The 22786-nt window shown below is 37.3% G+C and overlaps 1 protein-coding gene across 1 annotated transcript; it reads right to left on the reverse strand.

Annotated features, from left to right (window-relative positions):
• Positions 1 to 18893: 18893 nt before the first annotated feature.
• LOC125858947 (uncharacterized) lies at positions 18894 to 20686 on the reverse strand. Its single transcript, XM_049538706.1, has 4 exons — positions 20576 to 20686; positions 20250 to 20489; positions 19673 to 19949; positions 18894 to 19492 (listed from the first exon to the last, which is right to left on the reverse strand). The coding sequence occupies exons 1-4, from the start codon at positions 20684 to 20686 to the stop codon at positions 18894 to 18896; spliced, it is 1227 nt and encodes a 408-aa protein (XP_049394663.1).
• Between the last annotated feature and the right edge of the window lie 2100 nt (positions 20687 to 22786).

Consider the following 22786-nt stretch of genomic DNA (forward strand, 5'->3'; position numbering starts at 1 on the left):
ATTCACTATCCAGCTGAATCTTATGGGTGCAGATACCGGGCAGGATGCCCATGATAGCATTTGTGGTCCATCCGATCACTTTTATGTGCCTCTGTAGTACTTCAACAAGCACTTTTACCTGCCCTTCACTAAGATTTGCTGCAATAATCACTGGTAGAGTGTTGTTAGTCCTAAAGAAAACATACTTGAGATGGGATGAGAGGACATTAAGTTCTAGAGTTGGGGGCTCTTTAATTAACGACTTTGCAGGTGGGCTGTTTCAGTTTTTTAGGTCGATATCCAACTTAATTGGATTTCGTACATATGCTCCTACCACTGTTAGGGCTGTGATCATTTCATCATATTTCTGAATTTCCGATTCATCATGGTTTGCATGTATTGACTCGAGAGGCTCATTCTTGCGCAGCAGATGGATCACACTTGCCACCGCCTCATCTATAACATCTTCAGTAGGCACTACATAGATATCACTTGGTTTTTTCATGGATTTGAAGATGTTGAAAGTTACCTTATAGTGATTCACACAAAATTTCAACTTGCCGTTTTCAACATCCACTAATCCTCTGCCGGTTGCTAAGAATAGGGTTACCAAAATAATGGGGACCTCAACATCAATGTCACAGTCTAAAATCACAATGTCAGCTGGAAATATGAACCGATCTAATTTAACCAAGATATCATAGAGGATTCCAACATGATGCTTGATCGATCGATCTACCATTAGAAGTCTCGTTGTAGTTTCCTTTGGTTCTCCCAATCCAAATTGTTTGTATATGGCGTATGGCATCAGGTTGATGCTTGCTCCTAGGTAACAAAAAGCCTTGGCAAATTGGAGCATTCCAATAGTATAGGGGATGATGAAAGTAACAGGGTCTTCTCTTTTAGTGATTAACTCATTTATCATGATCGTACTGCAACTATAAGGAACTTCAGTCGTTTCATAATCCAAGATCCTCTTCTCGGTAACTAGCTCTTTCAAGAATTTAGCATACTCTGGCATCTCTAGCAATGCTTCCACCAAAGGAAGGTTGATCGACAACTTCTTAAACACAGACAAGAATTTTTTAAACTTCTCATCTTTATTCTTCTTTTTCAAACGATGGGGAAAACGTGGAGGTATTTTAAGGTTTGTATTATTTTTGGAGTTTCATTGTGCTGATTCATTCCTTCTTGTGCATTCTTGTCGAGGTTTTTATTTTCGGTAATTTCTACTTCTTCCGTACCCTAATTTTCCTCACGTTCTTTTCTTTCGTTACATATCACTACCTTCCCGCTACGGGTAATTACAGCTAGCTCTCCTTCCTTATTTTCCTTTGGCATCTTAGTTGTTAGTTGGGCCGATAGGAGATTCAATTGACCTTCAAGCATCTTCATGGCATTAGTATCTTTAGAGCCTCCAACTTTATTCACTTTACTATTTAGCGAATAAAAATCATCTCTCAGTCGTTTAGCAAATCATCAGAGCCTTTAACTTTCACAAGAATTCATGTCAATAGATCATTCACCCTAGGGCTGTTGTCAACTCCCCTTGATGTCGGGCTGTCACTCAATTGAGTTTGGTATTCTTCATGATCATTATGCTCAGTCCACTCTTGGAAATATCCCCTAGGTCCTTCACCTCTAGGGTGATTCCAGCCTTGATTTCCAAACTGCAGTAGATAGTGCAAGTGGAAACCTTTCTCATTCCTTCTGTGGTTCTAACCTTGATTCCCACCCGATTTCAAGTTATCGGAAAAAGAACCCCCCTTTGTGCGAAACACTTCACAGTTGCCTTTCATGTGCTCTTTTAAATCTTCCATCTGATACAACATGTTTTTCATGTTTAATCCCTCTCTTTTTCTTTATCGAGTTTCTCTTGCGTCAACTTGAAACACAGAGGGGAAACTTGATCTTCTTTGGTGTACCAAGCTTGATTTACTCTCGCCATACCATCTAGGGGAAATGAGGCCACCTCGAAGGGTTGTAGCATTATGCTGCCTTGAACCAATTGATCAGTTATCCTTTTGTTGACTGAATCAAGACTTCGGTAGAAATATTGGAGTAACAACTCACTTGGCAGCCCATGTGTTGGGCATTTTTGCAGACACCTTTTATATCTAATCCACAACTTATGAATTAGTTCATTCGCTTTTTGTTTAAAATTCTGAATGACGTCCCTCAACTTCACCATATTTAACAAGGGAAAGAATCTATTGTGGAAAGTTGTGACTAATTTTTTCCATGATGTGATAAAACTTTTGGGAAGCTCAAACAACCACGTAGTGGCTGCTCCTGTCAGTGACAATGGGAATAAGCGAAGCCTGATGGCTTCTTGCGACCAATTTTGAATGACAACGGAGCACATACGTCGAAGAAGCTTTGGATATGTTCATGTGAGTCTTCATGATCCAATCCTCCATATAAGCCCCTTAAATGTATGAGATGGAGTGTTGTACTAGTGACTTCAAAATTTTCGTTTCTGCCACCCTGCGGCAAGGGAATTGCACCTATCCCACCTAATGGAGCAGGATCATAAACACTATTAACATCGTCAATGTCATCTCGGTGCAAGTCAATATTCACTGGGTTGTTGGCGCTGCAACCGTCCCCCATGTTCTCACTCATAATTTTTGTTTTCAACACAAACAAACGAAGCAAAGATAAAAATTAAGTTAGTAAACTACAAATGAAAACAAAAATTCTATTAAGCTAAAAAAATCTCAAATAACACCACTCCCCGGCAGCGGCACCATTTTGATGCTTATCGTGACCAATGACACTATCCTACGGTATGAGTGTCTATGATCATCGCTAATATAGTAACCCAACCAAGGGTTGGCGTCGTATCCTAAGGGAGCGGTTTTGAGAATCAATAGCCAATTAGAATTTCGTTTAAATTAGTCATAGCAAGAAAGATTTGCGATAAAATACATTTTAAATTAAAGGGGGTGACACAGAAGTGTCAAATATCAAAAGGGGTTTTGTAACAAGTGAAAAAACAACAAAATAAACAAGAAAATCAAGTATGGGAAAGTTTCTTGGGGTGTGACTGCAATACACATTGAGATAAATAATTGCTTACATGCTTTCAATAGGAAATTTGCATGACAATAGTGATTAGGCTAAGCTTTAAATGGAAATAAGTTCCCTTTCGGGCAACTTACCCCATTTCAAATGTGTTCCTCTCGGACACCCATTTGCCGCATGAAGACCAGCCTACGCCTTACCCCACTATATCTCTTGAGCTGAGTGTTAGGATATGGGACAAGGGCTCACCCTCTCGGGCTGAACCTCATGTCGACCCACTCATTAGGCCATCAGTCTAGTAGTTTTGGTTTCCCGACCTCCCTCTCGGGCAAGCCGAAAACACATGGGTGGCTTTGTATTAGCAACTACAAACCCTTTAGATTAAACCACCACCACTAGGTGAAATCATCATTAATATACATCTAACATATCAGCAAGCATGACCCAACAAGAATATTAACCCATATTTGGTAAATCACACCCCAACAATGAGGTTTTTTAGCCACACATCAAGAAAGAAGAAATTATACCTAAACTGATAAAGAAATCAACTAGGTATAAGAAATTAAACTAAGAATTAAGCTACGGAAGAGGAATAAAGAAGTCCCACTTCCAACTTGGAGAAGGTGAACACGTTTCTTCAAGTCTCCGCAAAGCCCTCTCAAAACATGAGAGAAAATACAGAAAAATACTATAGACTAATAATTAGTTTTACTCTAAAATTTGTTCTCCTCTTAGACTACAACTCTAACTAATATTTATAGTTTTCATAGATTGTGCTGCGGAGGATCGTTCGGCGACATTAGTCCAGATCGCCGATGAACTCGGCGATCCACCGTTTATTCAGCTCATTGCCTTCAATGTCTTGCCTTCAGCATCCTCATATTCTGGATCATTGGGCGGTACAGTACTTCTTTGCAAAACTAATCCGCGACTCGCCGACTACTCCTTTCCTCACCTTTTGATCCACTTCCTTCAAGGCTTACTGGAACTAAGGGCAGTGCATGTCAATTTGGCGACTCGCCAAGATCGACTCGGAGATCCGCAGACTTCCATTTCTTGTTCTTTTCAGCCCTTTTTGCTCGATTTTGCGCCTAAGTGTCCATGCTTCCGGTTAAACTTCAAATACCTTAAATTTAAGCATTTAAATTTGGTATTGAGATGAAACAAGCATTTGAGGACACTATTTATATTAAAATAAAGCCCTAAATGAATCCAATTTGTGAACTCATCAAGCACCACCAAGAGACGTGGTGCCTCTCACGACCCGTCAAAGCGGGTGTGGTACTTTACGGGGCTCCCTCATTTAGGGAGTTTTTTGTAATTTTGTTTTAATTTTTAATTAAGTGGGGTTTATTTTAAATCGTTTATATCATAAATATATATAGTTTTAAGTCTTTTAACAAGTCATTTACTCATTATTTCGCCAAATCAAAACAAGAGTTCTCCCTTTCAAAAATTCTCTCTCTAGAAGTTCCCAAAGAAGAAGAAGAAAAAGAAGATGTGGGAGATTGGGTTTGGATTAAAGGCTTTGTTCATCTAAATTCTTGGGTAATTCTTAGTAAAAAGGTAAGGTGATCCTTCATCTAGGGTTACTTGTAATACCCCATATTCTACATGTACTAGTTCTATTTATATGACGCTTATAAATTGCCTTGTGGTATAGTTATGGACTCGGTTTCCTATGCGACTAGTGACAATATAATAGGTTTAAAGTTGAAATACACCGTGCCTTCCAACACATACAACTAAGTGAACTCAAAAACAATTCAAACTTGGGATAGTAAAAGGTAGTAGTCGATGTAATCGTCAAAGTGGTCAAGTGCGTATTAGTGCTACAGACTTGTAAAGAAACTAAGATTGGGAAAATACTGTAAAATAAGTGAGGTGCTTGCTTGACTAAACTAAGCTAGTAGGTGATGCAACTACTTAGAATTACTGGACTGCATTTTAAGTGAAAAGGGAAAGTACGTGATGCACCTAATTAGAAATAGTGGTCTGCATTTTAAGTGAAAATGGCAAGTAGGTGATGCACCTACTTAGAATTAATGGACTAAATTTTAAGTTAAAAGGGGCAAGTAGGTGATGCACCTACCTAGAATAAGTGGACTGGATTTAAGTGAAAAGAGCAAGTAGTTGATGCACCAATTTAAAAACCTGTGGTAGAAATTAAGGAGGTGATGCACCTGCTTGCTTATAAGTAAAAGGACCATATTATTTCTCCAATTTATTAATTGAAAACGTCCAAAAGGGACCTCTAAAGCACTCAAGCTTATCACATCTCCTTCATCACTAATTCTCCAAAAAATTGCTCTTAAGGAAAGACATAGAAGCTCCAAGAGTTCTGGTCTATAGCTTCACCATTAAAATCTGAAGCAAAACCTTTGTTTTTAAAGTACAAGTTAGTAGAGCAAATCCCATCTTAAGGAATTCAGGTGAATAATATGATTTAACATCATGTTAAGGGGGAGAGAACAACTTTAACCTTGAAGAATCTAAGTCTTAGCAAGTGAGGTTTCTGTCCAGGAAGTTAAGCTATGGAAATTTTCATCCCTCTCTTGTCTTTGCATTTTTTTTTAATGTTTTTATGTGTTAATGAACTAAAGAGTGTTGTCTCTATATGGTGTGAGCTTGGTAAATGTTTAAGAAAGAGGTGCTGGTTGGGACAACCATGGATGGAGTCCCCTTAAATTTTGATTGTGAGCTCGTTTTGAGCATCTTAAATGTATTGTTAGTTGGAACTCACGGGATGTTGATCGGAAGTCGTATGTTCATATTGCTATTTCCACATTGTGATTCTTAGCGACTATTTTTTGTATCGTAAAATAAGGGGGTGTTGAAAGGTAGTGATACACCATTTAATTAGGTGTTGCATGAGCTTACTTCCTGTCATCCGTTTGTATACTGATTTCCAAACGTTATGAAGCCTGAGGAGTTTTGGAGGACCATATATGAAGGCTCTATAGTATATGAAAAAACTTAGAGGAGAATGGGTGGGAAGAACACCATTGATGGGATCAATTATACACTTACTGCCAATTACTATTTTGTTCTAATCAAGTAGCCCAAACTTGTTTATCAGCTAATAATGATAGTTTTTATTATTTACCCCATTGTAGATAAATAATTAGAAAAGAAGATGGTTAACTCATTTAAATATCCAAAGTTTTGCAGCAAGGTATGTAAGGCTATTTGATTTCCTATTTGTTTCGCATGAATCCAACACTTGTAAGGTTTCTAAGTGCCCTTGGTAGTGACTGATCCATAGTTGCAGTTCCTACTACCTAGAGCATTAAATGTGTTTCATCGTCAAAGTTCTCTTGGAACGTATTCCCCTTATATAAATCAAAGTTATCCTAGATTACATTTTGTACATATGTTTATGTGGATATAGAATTTGCCCATATCAAGCTAACTTGCGTCAATTGTCTATTCCATCAAATATGTCATCTTGTCACATGTTCATATGTTCCGTTTATTGGTTATTACTCCATTGTGTTAGACTATTATGTTACCTCACAAGATCCCTACTTGCTCTATTGTACATTTTATATGTACTTACTTGGAATATGTATCCATCCTTAAGTTGAATCTTCCCACGTTCTCTCTTGGTTCCACTTTCATGTGTACCTTGTATTTGATATTAGTTAATGAGTATTTGGCTTCCATATAGACTTCAAATCTCTTGGTTGAATGTTAAATATCTTTAGTTGATATGTTCTTCAATTTGAGATGTCAAAATGCTTACTGAGTCAGATAAGCTCCTAAGTATTACATTGGTGTCAGTTTTGCTTCCCACATCATTGCTATTATCGTATGTCCATATTCACATGTCTTCTACTAGTGGTTCATAGTTCCAAGTATCAACAATGATTATGTCCACCCAAACAACTATCTCAAAAGAGTTATGAACATCAAAACAAAAATCTCAAAGATTTAAGAATCTAAGTGAAGCAATTTGTATAATGATGGGTGGCTGCCGAGCGAAAAAAACCTAGCATGGGTCGATCCCAATTGGTATGGAAGGGTCGCAGCTCAGGGGTGAAAGCCTAGCATGGGCCGATCCCAATTGATATAGAAGGTTGGAAGCTCAGGGGTGAAAGCCTAGTATTGGCCGATCCTAATTGGTTGAATTATGAGGATAGCATCCCAGGGGTTAAATGCCTAGCATAGGTCATCCTCTTCTACCACTGATCAGTTGGTCGTTCGTATCATAAGCCTTATAAAGATTAGAACGCACAGAAAAGTAAAAAAAAAGAATGTAACATACATGATTTCAAAAGTATAAGCAAATGTGGTCTCTAATCCTTACCTATTTTTATTTGGTTTCACTTGAGCTCTCATTTTACAAATGGTTGTATCATGCCTTACATATTCATTACATTCTTTCGTACTGACATCCCTTTTTGGCGACGCTGCAGTCCATGCTGCAGGTACAGGTACTCAACTAGTAGATCTCCCCCATAAAAGCACATGATACTCAATGCTTGTTGGTGAGCTCCAAGTTATTTTGGGGCTTTGCAGAGTCTTTAGTATATGTATTTTGATATGTAGCTTCTCAGTAGCAAATTTATATGCATAGTAGTTCACTCTCTAAACATAGGTCACTTGTGTGCCTAACCTTGGGTGAGGTGTGATAAAAGTGGTATCAGAGTAGTTCGCCTAGGGAGTCTACTAAGCCGTATCTAGTAGAGCCTTACTTATGAATGTGTTGCGCGCCACATATATAATTAGGGGGCTGCTTGGACATTTAGGAAATGTTACCTTGGGGCTGCTTGGACATTTAGTAAATGTTACCTTCCTTCATAATCCAGATCGTGCTATAGAGCAAAGTTAAGAAGACAATTTCCACTTGTACCTCATCATGTTATTCATAATATGCTTCCTATGGTTAAGGTTATTGGTAGCTAAAATGTCAACAAGACGTTATTGAGCTTATTTTATTCGACTGTCCTACTCCACAACGTATGGAAAGGCTTTTATGTTATTTTCATCTAAAGTTGCATTAGTATCACACTTGTTCATGTGAGAAAGATATAGTATGGTTATCCATATGCTTTAAAAATGATGGGTTACCTTGTTACATATAGGAGATGTAACATTTCCAAGCACATCTTCTTAGGAGGATGTAACCAACTCTTGAGTTCTATATTTCCTCCATATTTACAAGATCTATTCCTGTAGAGGACACTCTTTCTTAGTCTGCGATATACGTAGAATTTTCAGCATTACACATGTACTCGAAATTAAATTTGTGGAAACCAGTTTCTTTTAGTTAGAAGAAGCCAGTGGCACAATCTGATAGGTACATGTATCAGTGCAATTGTGTTACTAGAGAGGTACCTAATTGGCTAACAAGTCCCAAATTCTCACCATATATCATCCCAGATATGTTAATAGTTGGCGTTACATATGGTATGTGCCAACCACCCCGAATAAGCAATAATAACATTTATATTATTTTCATGATTATAAAACATAGGGATAAGTGTGCTAATTGATGCAAATGATATATGTATGGAAATTCCTACTGCAATCTATACTTTGTCTATTGAGGATTAGTATGTGATCAAAGGTTCGTTAACCAAAGGAAAATTGATTGGTTAGACCAAAATTGTGATTAGTGAGGTTGTACATAGTGGGATTAGAGTACATGAAGCTACTTATTTTGGTTAAATGGTACTTGTTAGACAGGAAGCATGTGAGAATGAAGCTTGAATGACACATGCTGAATATGCACGTAGAGCTTCTGGTTAGAAAGAGATTCTACATGTATATTCCCCTAAACGTAGGATTAGGGGTGATATAAGGATGCTATAGAAGAGTGAGATAGAAGGTCATGAAAGAGTGATTGCTGCGTGTATGAGGCAAGAATAAGGTATCAACCTTCAACCCTAACAAGTTATAATGGTGGACCTGGGAACAACTTTGTGAACCTTTGTTAGACAGAAAAGTCATTTTAGTATTGATTTAAGTCTTGCTATTTTGTCTTGATTACAAAAAAAAAAGGGAATAGAAAGCTTACTTGGATAGAAGATACATGAACCTAGTTCATCTACATAATTAGTACAAAAGAGAAGGAGAGAATTATACACATGTATAGACTTCCATCAAATTAAATAGAGCTACTACAAGATTCGTTTAGTATATGCCTGCAGTTATTCATCAATCATAGTCCAATTAAGGGAGAGGAAAAATTCATCATATGCTAGTTGTTCTTACTTGATATCTTGGATGGGAAAAAGAGTGGGAGCACCCTCACTTGTTATAAAAAATGAGGAAATATATTAGTATGGCCAGACCTGTCTAGTTAAGCCGAAAGCGGCTAACACTAAGACGTTATAAATTATGATATAACTTTATAGGTACCTGACATTAGAGTTAATGTTTTATGGTCCGTTCAAGCTTCACTATTTATTTTCTATTTTGACCTTCAAAAGGCACCAAACATTGAGTGTGATGTAACACAAACTAGTAAAAAAGGTAAAGTTGACCTCGGCCTCCTACTCCAAAAGATAAACTATTGAGGATTTTTTTTCTTTATCTTAACTATAGTATTTATATTGACCTAGAAGGAAGCCAAGTTCCAATACCAGAACATCTATAAGAATTCTGAGGGGATTGAAGAGAGTAGATGGGGAAATCAATTGTATGTGCTTTGAGGTGAGTAAGGAATCTGAGCAGAACTATCCCACCGGTGACCTAAATCTTAAGATAGTGTTTTTCCCTTAATATCGTAGAGTGGTTCTATAGGATATCTCATAATTTTAAAAGATGGTTTGTTATATAATTATATATGCTACATGTTCTATAACTCATCTAATTGTATGACATTTGCCCTTTATATCTACTTTCTCACATGTTACCTAATGTCATAGAATGCTTGTCTGTAAGTGTTATCCACTTCGGAGCACCCATGTTTATTGCTATATGTTTTCGTAGGATCTTTCCCTACATGTTATTTATTGCACTGTTTAGTTCCCACATGTCAGTTGTCCATATTATGTGGGAACTGTAGGCTAATTGATTATATGCTATGGGCAAAATTAGAGCTCGTGGGTTATATGAATGGCATACCACTTGTTTATATGTCATATGCATCATAAACCATTTCTATATATATTTCATGCCTCATAGCCTACTTGGTTTAACATTACAGGCCTTATAGCTTTTATGACCATGTGTCATGTGCTCATCTAGTCCATGAGCTACATGCCTTATAATACATTGGCTCACACGCTACCCTATAGTTCATATGCGCACGTACACCACATATTTATATAGTTTAATGCCCGTATATTATGCTCTTCCATTTGTGCTAGTCTCCCTAAGTGTCATACCCAATGTGACTTATTTCGCCATATACTATGCCCCTCTGTGCTTAGTGACTTGAGTTTTGAACATTTGGGGAAAATGTTTCCCTGTATCATTATGTAGTGAAGATTTTGACCAGAAAAGGTTGCCCATATATGTAAATTTTATCACAACCATAGATAAATTATTTAGCATAATGACTCATTCGGAAGTGTGATATAAAATTTAGAGTTTATATTAACAGGTATGTGTTCTTATAAGACTCACCTCTGAAAAGCATCATAATATAAAGGAGAACGGAAAGTAGAGTTCCTATAGGTTAGGCATATGATTTTCTGTGTCCGTTCAACTTTTTTTTAGGAGATACTATAGTTATTCTTGATTGTTAAGGCCCGAAAGCTAAGCTCAAAAGGTGTAACCTCCATTGGGTATTGTGGAAGGACTAGAATATAATGTAACATACTTGGGAATAAAATATGGTAGAGATCCTAAATGCCCCTCCTCACTCTAAACATTAACATAAGGATCTGAGATCATGTGGTCCCCTTATATGATTATAAGTCGTACTAGCATTAGTTCATTTGACATGTCATTTGCATGTCTTGTGTTTTGTAGGTATATAAAATTCCTTATTTGTATGAGGTCTACTTGAATATCATCAGTGAATTATACGGTCAAACAAGGGGTTTAATTGGTCATATTCATATTTCATAAACCGTATCTAGTGAGATGTCATGCGATACTTTTCTATACGTGTTTTAGGTTAGTCTATAGATTTTAGATAGTCAGTTTACAAAGGGAACTCTAGCAAATCTCAGAATTAAATTCAGAGAACCAACAATCAAGTACAGTTGTCATTCAAGGACGAATGATCATAATGGGGGAGGATGTAACACCCCATATTCTACGTGTACTAGTTCTATTTATATGACGCTTATAAATTTACTTGTGGTATAGTTATGGACTCGGTTTCTTATGCCACTAGTGACAATATAATAGGTTTAAAGTTGCAATACACCGTGACTTCCAACATATATTACTAAGTGAACTCAATAACAATTCGAACTCTGGATAATAAATGGTGGTATTCGATGTAAAAGTCAAAGTGTTCAAGTGTGTATTATTGCTACAGACTTGTAAACAAACTAAAATTGGGAAAAAGGTGTAAAATAAGCGAGGTTATTTCTTGACTAAACTAAGCTAGTAGGTGACAAGTATGTGATGCACCTACTTAAAATTAGTGGACTGCATTTTAAGTGAAAAGGGCAAGTAGGTGATGCACCTAGAAATAGTGGTCTGCATTTTAAGTGAAATTGGCAAGTAGGTTGAAATGACCCAAAAGGTTCTTAAAAATGTGCTTCGGAAGTTACCGGAAACTTGTTTAGCTATATAAAAAAAATTCCATTTTGTTTTTCGAAAATCAGACTTCCTATTCTTGTTTAGGGGGTCAAATTGAGTGAGAAATGGGTCTAACCCAAATTTTAGAGCAACCGTATCAAAATCCGAAATTTCCAAGTGAAGCCTTTTTCGAGGGTCTACTTTGGAGGGTCATATCTCCTAGCACACAAATAATTGGGTGGCCCATAACATATCCATGGAAAGCCCTTTGAGTTAGCTACCTAGCGCACTTCATTTCACCTCATTCGGAATTCGGACAAAGAAGTTATGCCAATTTTCGTAAAATCTGTCCGGAAGGAAATGCAATTTACAGTGAGCGTTTTTACTGTTCACTCGCCTCATTTTTTTTTCTAAGTGTTGGACCATTTTTCCAAAGGGCATATGTTATTTCCTATATACCATTAGTTCAATTCTCATCTCTAAAACATTTCCCAAAACACCTCTCCCATACTTAGACACATTTTCTCTCAAGTTCTCTCAAGAACCCTAATCCAAAACCTTCCTCAAGATTGAAGAGACTCTTGCTCCAAGTTCCAAGCTTCCATTGAAGACACTCTCAAGACCTTCATAAGAACTCAAGGTATTTGGTGTTGAACTAATGGGTCCTTCCACCCATAGTGCCTAGACTCTATTCTACTCACTAATTCATGGTTTAAGTTAAGATTCATAAATTAGTCTTGTTCTTTGTAATAATTTCCTGCACATTGAATTTTAAACATGAAAAGTGATTGTTTTGGGCATGCTGTGACTTTAGAACTTGAATCTAAATTTGGAATGGATGTGGAGATTTTCATGTGGTATTGTGGGTGATAAAAGGTGTTGTTGTAGGTTGTTCACTGGTTTGGCTGCACAATTACTACCCTATTTTCCATGCTCTTTGATTCAATTACATGCCTTCAAGGTGTTTGACAAAATGTCCAACTATGGAGAATTGATGAATCGATGGTTTAAAGCTTGAGTTATGAGATGTATGGCAATCCAGAGATGTGTTGATGACAAACTAAGCTTGTGTATATGTTCATTCCATACGTGAGATTGCATTAGAGACTAATGGGAATTTCCTATATAAAGTGTTGCATGACCATGCCCGGTCCGGGGGAAAAGAACCGGACAACCATGTGAGAGGTTTATATCTCACCACCTAGGATGCTTGGGGTGTGACCAACATCAACCATGTGAGAGGTTTATATCTCACCACCTAGGATGCTTGGGGTGTGACCAACATCAACCATGTGAGAGGTTTATATCTCACCACCTAGGATGCTTGGGGTGTGACCAACATCAACCATGTGAGAGGTTTATATCTCACCACCTAGGATGCTTGGGGTGTGACCAACATCAACCATGTGAGAGGTTTATATCTCACCACCTAGGATGCTTGGGGTGTGACCAACATCAACCATGTGAGGGGTTTATACCTTGCCACCAGGGTGTCCGGGTGTGAACGGCATCCCCCATCCTAAGTTGGGGTTATAGATTGGTTGGATCATGCATACACATATGATATCTACTATTAGTATAGATTTACTTAAACATGTTTTGACTTCACTTTGATCATGCATCCTCATATTGTTATTCATAATGCCTATGAAACTATTTCTTGTATTTCGATTGTGTCCTTGTCTATTGTTGTGTTGCACCCCGCATACTTAGTACATTCCAAGTACTAACGCATATTTTGCCTACATGATGTCACCATGTAGGGACCGGAGCTACTCTTGATCCTTCTCTCCATTCACGTGGCTAGTACGGTGCTTATCCGAGGTTGTCGGTGAGTCCTCAATGATTCGAGGGCTATGTTATGTTTCCTACTCCTATGTTTTGAGACTTTAGCTTGCAATTATATTCTGACTATGAGGGGAGCCGGTAGTATGTCATGGCCCTCGTCCTATCTATGTATGTAGAGGTGTGCTTTGGACAAGTATTTTGTAAATGAGCTTGACTCTTGTTCTATGATGTCATTTTGAAATGGTTTGCCCTTAGTCCCTATTTTCCGCTAATTAATGTTGATTGTACTTCCGCGACCGATGAAGTGTGATGACAAGTTTGAGAGGCTTGTTTGGGGTTCCTTCGGGTTCCTCATTCGCCATGTCACGTCTAGGCCCTAGGCTTGGGTCGTGACATAGGTGATGCACCTACTTAAAATTAGTGGACTGAATTTTAAGTTAAGAGGGTTAAGTAGGTGATGCACCTACTTAGAATCAGTGGAATTCATTTAAGTGAAAAGAGCAAGTAGTTGATGCACCTACTTAAAAACCTGTGGCAGAAATTAAAGAGGTGATGCACCTACTTTCTTATAAGTAAAGGACCATATTATTTCTCCAATTTATTAAGTAAAAAGGTCCAAAAGTGACCTTTAAAGAACTCAAGCTTTTAACATCTCCTTTATCACTTATTCTCCAGAAAATTGCTCCTAAGGAAAGCCATAGAATCTCCAAGAGTCCTTGTCTATAGCTTCAGCATTTAAATCTGAAGCAAACCCTTTGCTTTTAAAGTACAAGTTAGTAGAACATATCCCATCTTAAGGAATTCAAGTGATTAGTCTAATTTAACATCAGGTTAAGGCGGAGAGGACAACCTAAACATAGAAGAATCCAAGTCTTAGCAAGTGAGGTTTCTGTCCAGCAAGGTAAGCTATGGAAATTTTCACCCATCTCTTGTTCTTGCATTGTTTGTGAAAGTTTTTATATGTTAATGACCTAAAGAGTGTTATCTTCATATGGTCTGAGCTTGGTAAATGTTTAGGAAGGAGGTGCTGCTTAAGACAGCCATGGATGGAGTTCCCTTAAATTTTTACTGTCAACTCGTTTTGAGCATCTTAAATGTAATGTTAGTTGGAACACACGAGATGTTGATCAGAAGTGGGATGTTCATATTGCTATTTCAACATTCTAATTCTTAGGGACTGTTTTGTGTATCGTAAAATAAAGGGGTGCGGCTGGATATGTGCAGAGAAGTCATGGGAACTAGTAATAGGATAGAACATTGAAAGTGTAGTGATACACCACTTAATTGAGTGTTGCGTGAGCTTATTTCCTGCCATCCCTTTGTATATTGATTTCCAAATGCTATGAAGCCTGAGGAGTTTCGGAGGACCATATAAGAAGGTTGTATAGTATATGAAAAAAATTAGAGGAGAATGGGTGGGAAGAACACCCTTGATGGGATCAATTATAGACTTACTGCCAATTACTATTTTGGTCTGATCAAGTAGCCCAAACTTGTTTATTAGCTACTAATGCTAGTTTTATTATTTACTCCATTGTAGATAAGTAATCTAAAAGGAAGACGGTTAACTCATTGTAATATCAAAAGTTGTGCAGCAAGGTATGTAAGGCAATTCAATTTCTTATTTCTTTGGCATGAATCCAACGCTTGTAAGGTTTCTAAGTCCCCTTGGTAGTGACTGATCCATAGTTGCAGTTCCTACTCCCTAGAGCATTAAAGAGAGTACTCTAATATGAGTTTATTACTAAATGTGTGTACTTACTCTACCAAGTATTAGCATGCAGGGCTTAAATGTGTTTCATCGTCAAAGTTCCCTTGGAACCTATTCCCCTTATATAAATCAAATTGATCCAAGATTACACATGGTACATATGTTTATATTGATATAGAATATGCCCATATCAAGCCAAATTGCTTCAATTGTCTATTCCATCATATATGTCATCTTGTCACATGTTTATACATTCCCTTTATTGGTTATTACTCTACTGTGTTAGACTATTATGTTACCTCGCAACATCCCAACTTTCTCTATTGTACATTTTGTATGTACTTACTTGGAATATGTATCCATCCTTAAGTTGAATCTGCCCACGTTCTCCCTTGGTTCCACTTTCATGCGTACCTTGTATTTGATATTAGTTAGTGAGTATTTGGCTACCATATAGAGTTTAAATTTGTTGGCTGAATGTTAAATATCTTCACTTGATATGTTCTTCAATTTGAGATGTCAAAATTCTTACTAAGTCAGATAATCTCCTAAATATTTCATTGTTGTATCACATTTACTTCCCTCGTCATTGTTATTATCGTAAGTCCATTTTCACATGTCTTCTACTCGTGGTTCATAGTTCCAAGTTTCAACAATGATTATGACCACCAAAATAACCATCTCAAAAGAGTTATGATCATCAAAAGAATAATCTCAAAATAGTTATAAACATCAAAACAATAATCCCAAAGATTAATGAATCTAAGTGAAGCAATTTGTATAATGATGGGTGGCAGCCCAGGAGAAAAAGCCTAGCATGGGTCAATCCCAATTGGTATGGAAGGGTGGCAGTTTCGGGGCGAAAGCCAACAATGGGCTGATCCCAATTGGTATAGAAGGGTGGAAGCTCAGGGGTGAAAGCCTAGCGTGGGCTGATCCCAATTGGTTGAATTACGAGGACAACATCCCAGGGGTTAAATGCCTAGCATGGGTCATCCTCTTCTACCATTAATCAGCTGGTCATTCGTATCATTTGCCTTATAAAGATTAGAACGCACAGAAAAGTAAAGAAAAGAATGTAACATACATGATTCCAAAAGTACAACCAAAGGTGGTCTCTAATCCTTACCTATTTGTATTTGGTTTCACTTGAGCTCTCATTTTACATATCGTTGTATCATGCCTTACATTTTTAGTATATTTTTTCGTATTGACATCCCTCATTAGGGATGTTGCATTCCACGCCACAGGTACATGTACTCGACTAGTAGATCTCCCCCATAGAAGCATATGATACTCATCTATTGTTGGTTAGCTTCAGGTTAATTCGGGTCTTTGCCGAGTCTTTACTATGCGTATTTTGTTAATTGTACAATCATGGATTCTAGTAGAGGCTTTGCAGACATTTTAAAACTATTATCTGTAATCATTGTTTTGCTTGTCATATGTATTGGTTCAGCGAGTCGACATGTGTTGTACATGTAATTTCTCAGTAACAAATCTATATGCATAGTAGCTTACTTTCTCATCATAGGTCACTTGTACGCCTAACCTAGGGTAAGGTGTGACATTAGCTTTCACCCTAGAGTTAATTTCGAAGAAGTTTTCAAGATTTTCAAGTTCATGAAAAACCAATGGTTTTATTAAATCTCATGGGTTCTTTGTTCAAATGATTTCAAATGGTTTCTAATGTCATCTAATGATTATAATATGGGTTTTTTGATTGTGGAATCTTAAGATTGGAATATGTCTAAATTGCTTTGGGTTATTAAATGGTATCATCATTTAAGCCTAATTATGGTGATTGGTTGGTGAATTAAAGATTGTGCTCATAGCCTTGAAAGGTCAAGTTTTATCTAATTACTTGTTGAATTAGATTTGTTCTTGAGTTGTTGATCCACTTGAAAGGTGGAGGTGTTTAATTACTTCGTATATTGTGATCATGGCCTTGAAGGCATAGTTTGATGAATTTAAGTATTATCATGATATTGTACATGTGAATGTGATGTGACGGATTTCTATAGTGAATGTTGAATCTAGAATTGGTAGGCTCATGCATCCTTTTTCTTATGTATTGCATATGTCTTGACTTGCGGAATATGAATCGATAGGTTATGGCATTCCTTTCATATATTATTAATGAAGGTGTCTTGACTTGATGGATATGAATTGATAGGCTTAAGGCACTCTTTTCATGAGTATAAGAATGTAATGAGGCACCATGAATCGATAGGCTATGGCATTCTTTTCATGGGGACCCTAGAGCTATCCTTGAATGTATCATGGATCGATAAACTTATAGCATTCCTTCCTTGTGTAATGATATATCATGGGTCGATAGCCCTATGGAATTTCTCCCTAATACACTAATGTAATGTGAATGAAATCATCTATAGGAATGTAGGCTAAGCATCGAGTGGATACGCTTATATGGAAACTATCCCAATGTTAGGTTAGTGTTCCAACGAACATCTTCCAATCCCATAGCTATGTGCCCACATAGGATATTAGCTATCCTATTCCATCCGAGCTAATGTTATCATTCTACCTTAGGCAAGTTGAACACCTCTTTATGGTGTGGGGCAATATGACACCGGATTCCATGTCTAACTTGCATGGTCTATGTCAGTTAAACGCATATTCCCCTCATGCGAGATGTGCATTATGGTTTTCTTTATAGGTTCTATGAAGTGTAGGTGGTAGTATGGGATGCCATCTATGCATTGCACGAGTACGCTTTGATAGGGTCATAGTGAGTCCTCTACGTCCTAATGACTAATGTATGAAAGTCCTCTAAATAAAGTAATTGAAGGATGTTGACTTCTAAATGTTTAATGTGATATGCATGTTATTCTTGGGTTATATTAGAAGTTATTTTCCCTTGTCGTGTCTAATGAAATTTTATGTCTCTTATGTGTGGATATTGTGTGAAGGTGAAAAGAATTGAATGGTAGATTCACTTTTGGCAACCTTAATGGGATGCCTTAGTGTGGATGGTGGTATGGGATGCTATCTATACATTGCACAAGGTATAGCATAAGGGTTACTTGAGATGAAGCTCTAAGGTGAAGGTAATGGTTTACATGATGCTATTATCTAAATGTGGTATTATGACTTACATGATGATTATACATGTATTGTATGTCTCTTATGCGAAGGTACTTGATATTTCTCAAAAGTGGCATAATGCATGGTTTCCAACCAAAATGTCCCTATTAAAGCATGTTTTTGCATGGTCATCATACTTAGTACAGTTTTTGTGCTAACATATATTCTCTTATTTTTACTACAAGTGTAGGTTCCAGCAAGTGATTGATTCTAGCTAGGCTTGGAGTGTTTGGATAGAGTTTTCCTCCAAGACATGGTATGTCCTCATAGATCGAGGACAAGGACTTTTATTGTTTCTAGATCTTTCTTGTTTCAGTCTATTGTTAAGACTTTGATTCTAAATGGCCGTGACCCTATTTTGTTTTAAAGTTATGTCTAAGATGGCCATGTGAGACTTAGACTTCCAATGTGTCTTTCGAAAGATTGTTAAATGAATGTTTTGAATCATATGGTTTGAATGAAAAGTTTTAATTCCGTACTATTTCTATTACCTATGTAATGAATGAATGTTATGATGCTTGTATAAAACCCCTTCTGGGTTGAGTACACCGTGTTACGACTAGGGGGTGCTCTCAGGTCGTGACAAATACCTCCATAGTTTCCTCCACCATGTCCGAGAAGATGGACATCATACACCTTTGGAAAGGTGCTCGTGCAATACATAGTATGAATGCCATGCATTTAAATGCAAAGGTGCCATAAGGACATGTAAAGTGGTCATTTCCTGATCTTCAAGAGGAATTGATATCTGGTTGTACCCACAATATCCATCTAAGAAACAATACCGCCCTTTTCCAGCCAACCTATCAAGTATCTGGTCCATTAATGGCATTGGGAAGTGATCCTTCAAGGTCCACTTGTTTAGCTTTCTGTAGTCCATGCACACTCGCAATCTAGTGACTGGTCTCTGTGCAATTAACTCATTCTTCGCATTGGAGACCACTGTCATACCACCCTTTTTGGGTACACACTGCACTGGGATGACCCAATGACTATTAGAAATGGGGTACATAACCCGAGCACGAAACCACTTGATGATCTCTTTTTTCACCACCTCTTGCATTGGTGGATTTAACCTACTCAGGTGCCCAATGTCTTCCTCAAGTTGGATCTTATAAGTGCATATACCTGGAGGTATCCTAATGCTGTCAGCAATGGTCCACCCAATTGCCCTTTTATACCTTATTAGTACTTTCATCACAGCTTGTACATGTTCATCATTCAAATCTGCACCCAAAATTACAAGTAAAGTGTTGTTAGTACCCAAAAATACATACCTCAGGTGACTGGGTAACTGTTTCTATTCCACCACAGGTGACTCCTCAATGGATGGTTTTGCGGGAGGACATGGCCTATTTTTCATATCTAGGTCTAGTTTCTATGGAGCGTAAGAGTGTGCTCCCATGCCCTGGAAAGCATTCACGGTCTCTACATAGTTAGTCCGAAAAACTGCTTCAAAGTTCATCAACATGGCTTCTAATATTTCGACAGCTAGCCTTTCCTTAATAGTCACTCCCATCTCTCCTTCATCAAACGCCTCTATTGTAGACACCACATTCATGTTTTGTGGCTGCTTCGTGGACCTGCAAATTTTAAACATTACCTCTTCCTTGTTGTGTCTAAATTTCAGTTCTACACACTCAACATCAACCAATGCTCGTCCTGTGGCCAGAAATGGTCTTCCCTAAATTATGGGAACCTCAAAATCCATTTCGTAATCTAAGATCATGAACTCTACCGGAAAGATGAAAGTGTCCACCTTTACAGGTATGTCACACAAGATGCCCACAGGTCGCTTCACTTATCTATCTGCCATCATCAGCCTCAGTATTGTGGGTTTAGGCACTCCTAATCTCAGTTGCTTGTAGATGTCCAGCGGCATCAGATTTGTACTTTCCCTAAGTCACACAAATGACTTTGCGAACTCAAATGATTTGATGGTGCACGGCATGGTAAATCCACCTGGATCCTCCTTCTTCTACACCAGAGATCTGGTGACAATAGCACTGCAGTGATGAACATTGTCAGATAAATCAAAACTTACAGCACTTTTCTTCGTGACCAAGTCCTTCATGAACTTAGTATGTCCTGTCATCTGCTCCAGAGCTTCTACCAATGGGATGTTCACTAAGAGTTGCCTCAATATGGTGATGAGCTTAACAAATTTCCCATCTTCATCTTTCTTTTTATGACTTTGACAGAACGGAGGAGGTGGTCTTGGTATCTACTATAAAGACATATTTCCCTCAACCCCTTTTTCCTCTTCTCCTTCTGGTTTTGCTATTAGTTGAGTGTCTCTGCGTCATTTACATGTTCAGCTTTAGCCTCCTCTCTTCCAGTTTGCTCCAACACCTGTTCATGCTCAGTACTTCCAGAAATTTGTTCATTAACAATCTTACCGCTCCTGGTGGCAATAGCCATATAAGGTCTGTCCTACTTGGGATTCTGACAGTTTCCCCAATTGTTGCTCTATTTTTTTTTATGGAGGTGGTGTGACAGTCTACTAGTTGACTTATACTGGAGAACTTTAGCCAACATATCTTCCAGATTGGATACGTTGGAACTACCACTTGCATGGTCTCAATTACCTAGAGGCACATACACACAACTGCGATCATTTCTCTAACCATCTTTGTTTTTCCAGTTTCCCTGCTCTATATTTTTTGGCCTGTCAATTTGTTCTTCTCTAGAATAGTTTCAACCTGCTTTTCTAGAAATATAACCTTGGTTTCCCGAGTTGTAATTCCAGAAACCTCGCTTCTTCCACAAATATTTAGCTTCCTCATCTAGATCGATGTCCTGATCTTTATACCTGTTTGGGGTCCCAACATAATTCAGTCTCTCAGAACCTGCCATGATATGATTTGTGAGTAGTCCATCTGAGTTCACATATGATCCATGTCCTTTTCCCTTTCTTCCTCTCTTCTCCTTTTCTCAGTGGATAACCCAAAAGTGACTCCCAGATATTCCACTTCAGCATCCTTGGTATGCCATTCTCTATTGTTGTTGGCTACTTCATCCATTAGCTGCATCATTTCAGCAAAAGGCTTCCTCGTGAATAATCTACCACAAATTGCATTAACAACAAGCTTAGTAACATAATTAAGTGATCTGTGATGTGAGGCTAAAAAGACATATTTTTAATTATTATTTCCTCACATTTATTATTTATATTTTTCCTTTTTAAGCTTAAATTTTATGAATTGTGTTAAATGATATATTTTATTTGTAGGATTAAATTGGTGAAAAAATGAAGAAGTTTGGAGCTAAAATGAATTAAAGATGGAAGGTTGAAGAAGGAAATCAAGCAGACAGCTTAATGGATTAAATTGAATAAAATAATATATATATATATATATATATATATATATATGGGAATGACGACTGCAATTGAGGAATTTCAGTTTGATGTTTGCTGCTGCCACGTGGCAGTAAGTGAATAGTGAAGAAATAAGTTGAGGCGGCAACAGACCATGATTCACGCGGCGGAAAAAAAATAAAAGGAATCCAATTCCTTTTGGTTTTGGATTCCTAATTTAATTTGGATTCAAGTATTTTATTTAGTGTTTCCTACATCTATAAATAGTGCATAGAAATAATTATTTGAAAAGAAGCCAAGAACCAAGATACAAGACACAATATAAAGTTTCTTCTAGTTTAGGAACTTTGGAAGAGCCGCCGTGGAGGCCGGAGAATTGTGGTTTATTCTTTCTTCTCCTTTATTATTTATTTGTATTCGTGAGTAATAAAAGATAGTTTAGCTATTGTTCTTAAATTTTTATGATTAACACAAGCATATTTATTTTAATAAATTTTGATTGTGTTTTTGAGATAATGAGTAGCTAACTTTCATAACTAGGGTTGTGAGAACCATGAGCGATTAACAAAGTATAAATAGTAAATAAACAATTCTTGACTAGTATTTTCCATGCATTGATAATTCTTTCGTTTAGAAGTCTTTTTAACGGTGGCCAACGTTAGAACTCGCCTTGTTACTACTTGCCCGACCAAGGAGGTAATTAACAAGAAAATAATTTTCAACATAGATTTAGTGTGATACTATCTAATAGGCTAGTGTCGATTGGTGCGAAGTAATAACTAAGCCAAACATCGATTATGATGTCTAATATGAGGTAAAGGTAAGGATTAGTAAATTATACACACGTAGCCGGACCAAGGTGCGGGGTGAAATTCTCTAGATGTCGGGCCAAGGATTTAGAGATACGTAACTTATCACTTTGCATGTAATACACTAGGAAAAGATTACTATTATTAGGATTACTGCGTTATGAGCTTATGGGGAACACATTCCTAGTTACTTTTCATAATCTGAATATAAATAAATACTTAGTTCAAAGCTATCTTTTCATTATTTTTATTTTATTTTATTTCAATTTAAATCCCCCATTTTAATAACGACTATTGAGTTAAATATTTACTATTGACAATATTCTTCCATATTCTCTGTGGGATCGACCCCGACTCATAGTTGGGTAAATATATTGCATACGATCGTTTATA

Source organism: Solanum stenotomum, chromosome 3 (assembly GCF_019186545.1).
Source record: "Solanum stenotomum isolate F172 chromosome 3, ASM1918654v1, whole genome shotgun sequence".
NCBI classification, from domain to species: domain Eukaryota; kingdom Viridiplantae; phylum Streptophyta; class Magnoliopsida; order Solanales; family Solanaceae; genus Solanum; species Solanum stenotomum.

What these genes read in the sequence shown, in the direction of transcription:
- LOC125858947 (XM_049538706.1), bottom strand. Translation starts at nt 20,686, where the DNA reads ATGGCTATTGCCACCAGGAGCGGTAAGATTGTTAATGAACAAATTTCT. An exon ending in AGGAGGCTAAAGCTGAACAT is followed by an intron (nt 20,490 to 20,575) that starts GTAAATGACGCA and finishes TCTTTATAGTAG; the next exon opens with ATACCAAGACCACCTCCTCC. An exon ending in GACCGTGAATGCTTTCCAGG is followed by an intron (nt 19,493 to 19,672) that starts GCATGGGAGCAC and finishes TTTTGGGTGCAG; the next exon opens with ATTTGAATGATGAACATGTA.